A 1,541-nucleotide genomic window follows, 5' to 3' on the forward strand; every position below is an offset into this window, starting at 1 on the left:
GGGAAGGGGCGGGTCCGGCCCCCCAACCGGGCCGGGGACGGGCCAGGGGCCAGGGGGCTTTCTGGGCCAGGGGCCCAGCCCTGGGACCCAGCGGCAGCCAGCCCTTACGAGGGCGGCACAAGCCATAGCGCACAGATGAGTTTGTCGGGCCTCAGCGCAGGGTCTGGGCATGCGATGGGGTGTTTGGGGGTGGAGGGTGAAAGGGTGCCATGTGTTGGGGTGAGAGCCCCAGGGCTGGCATCAAAGTGACCCTCCTCACTGACACCCGGCTCCTCCATCGCCTGCCCTGGGCTGGCGGCGGTGGCCGGAGGAGGCTGCTCTGACCGTCTCTGTCATTGTCCCCTCCCCCAGTACATGGGGTGCATCGAGGTGCTGCGCTCCATGAGGTCCCTCGACTTCAACACCCGGACACAGGTCACCAGGTACGGCCCCGCAGTCCCACTCTCCCGCACCCCAATGCCACCCGGAGCCCCCGGCAGCCCTGGGTGCTCCCCTTCCCTGGGGCCCTGTGGAGAGGGGGGGACACGGGGACAGAGTCTGGGGGAGCCCTGCCCCGCGGGATCCACCCCACGCGCGGGGACACAGATGAAGGGCACTGCCGCGGATCAGTGGGCGGAAAGAGGAGAAGGGAGGTGGCCCCGGCCGGGATTACGTACCTCAGGCCCGTGACGTGGGGCAGTGTTGCGGGGAGGCTGCGGCACCCGGGGCTGCAGGGGCTGATGTCCTCAGACCCCGTGGAGCCACAGGCAGGGGGCGTGGCCGGGGGAGGGGGAGCAGTAACGCAGCCGGGGGCCATGGCTTGCAGGGAAGCCATCAACAGACTGTACGAGGCGGTGCCGGGTGTGAAGGGCATCTGGAAGAAGAAGGTGAGTGTCCACCCAGCCCATCCTTCCTGGGGTGGGGCAGGGCTGCGCGACGGGGTGCCTGTGTGGTTCATGGGGCATAGCCTGGGGTCTTTTGGGGCACCCCTCTTTGCCTCCTTCACCCCAGAAAACCTGGTTGTGGGGGGCTGCATCACTCCTACACTCCTCTCCCCCCATCAGGCTCCCAACAAAGCCCTCTTCTCCATCCTGGGCAAGAGCAACCTCCGCTTCGCTGGCATGAGCATCGCTGTCAACATTTCCGTCGACGGGCTGAACCTCATGATCCCCACCACGCGTCAGGTGAGAGCCGTCCCCGGGGATGCGGCCCCACCACCCACCACCTCCCAGCCCTCTGCCTTCTGCTGCAAACCGGGGTCTGGCAGCCCCCGTGCTAACCCCCCTCCGTGCCATGTCCCTCCCCAGATCATTGCCAACCACCACATGCAATCCATCTCCTTCGCCTCCGGTGGGGACACGGTGAGGCACGCGCACCTCAGCCCTCCCCTGGCTGCGGTCCCTCGGGGGCAGCGGGGACAGGGGCTCCCCGTCCTATGGCTGAGCCGAACTGCGGGGCAGCCCGGTCCCGGGGCAGGACGTGGGGCTGGGGCTGAGCCCGGCCCCTCACCCCGGCACCCCCAGCCCTGCTCCCCGCACGGCAGCAGGACGCGGGCCCCGAGT

The 1,541-nt window shown here is 69.0% G+C and overlaps 1 protein-coding gene across 1 annotated transcript in view; it reads left to right on the top strand.

Moving 5' to 3' along the window:
- Positions 1 to 1,541, top strand: part of SHC2 (SHC (Src homology 2 domain containing) transforming protein 2) — an 8,779-nt gene that overhangs the window by 4,567 nt on the left and 2,671 nt on the right. Inside the window, exons 2-5 of the mRNA XM_009893990.1 lie at positions 352 to 422; positions 806 to 866; positions 1,044 to 1,163; positions 1,287 to 1,359. Coding sequence (XP_009892292.1) covers positions 352 to 422; positions 806 to 866; positions 1,044 to 1,163; positions 1,287 to 1,359 — 325 coding nt within the window. The remainder of the gene's footprint in view (positions 1 to 351; positions 423 to 805; positions 867 to 1,043; positions 1,164 to 1,286; positions 1,360 to 1,541) is intronic.

This window comes from Charadrius vociferus, unplaced genomic scaffold, assembly GCF_000708025.1.
Source record: "Charadrius vociferus isolate BGI_N301 unplaced genomic scaffold, ASM70802v2 scaffold1168, whole genome shotgun sequence".
Classification (NCBI taxonomy): domain Eukaryota; kingdom Metazoa; phylum Chordata; class Aves; order Charadriiformes; family Charadriidae; genus Charadrius; species Charadrius vociferus.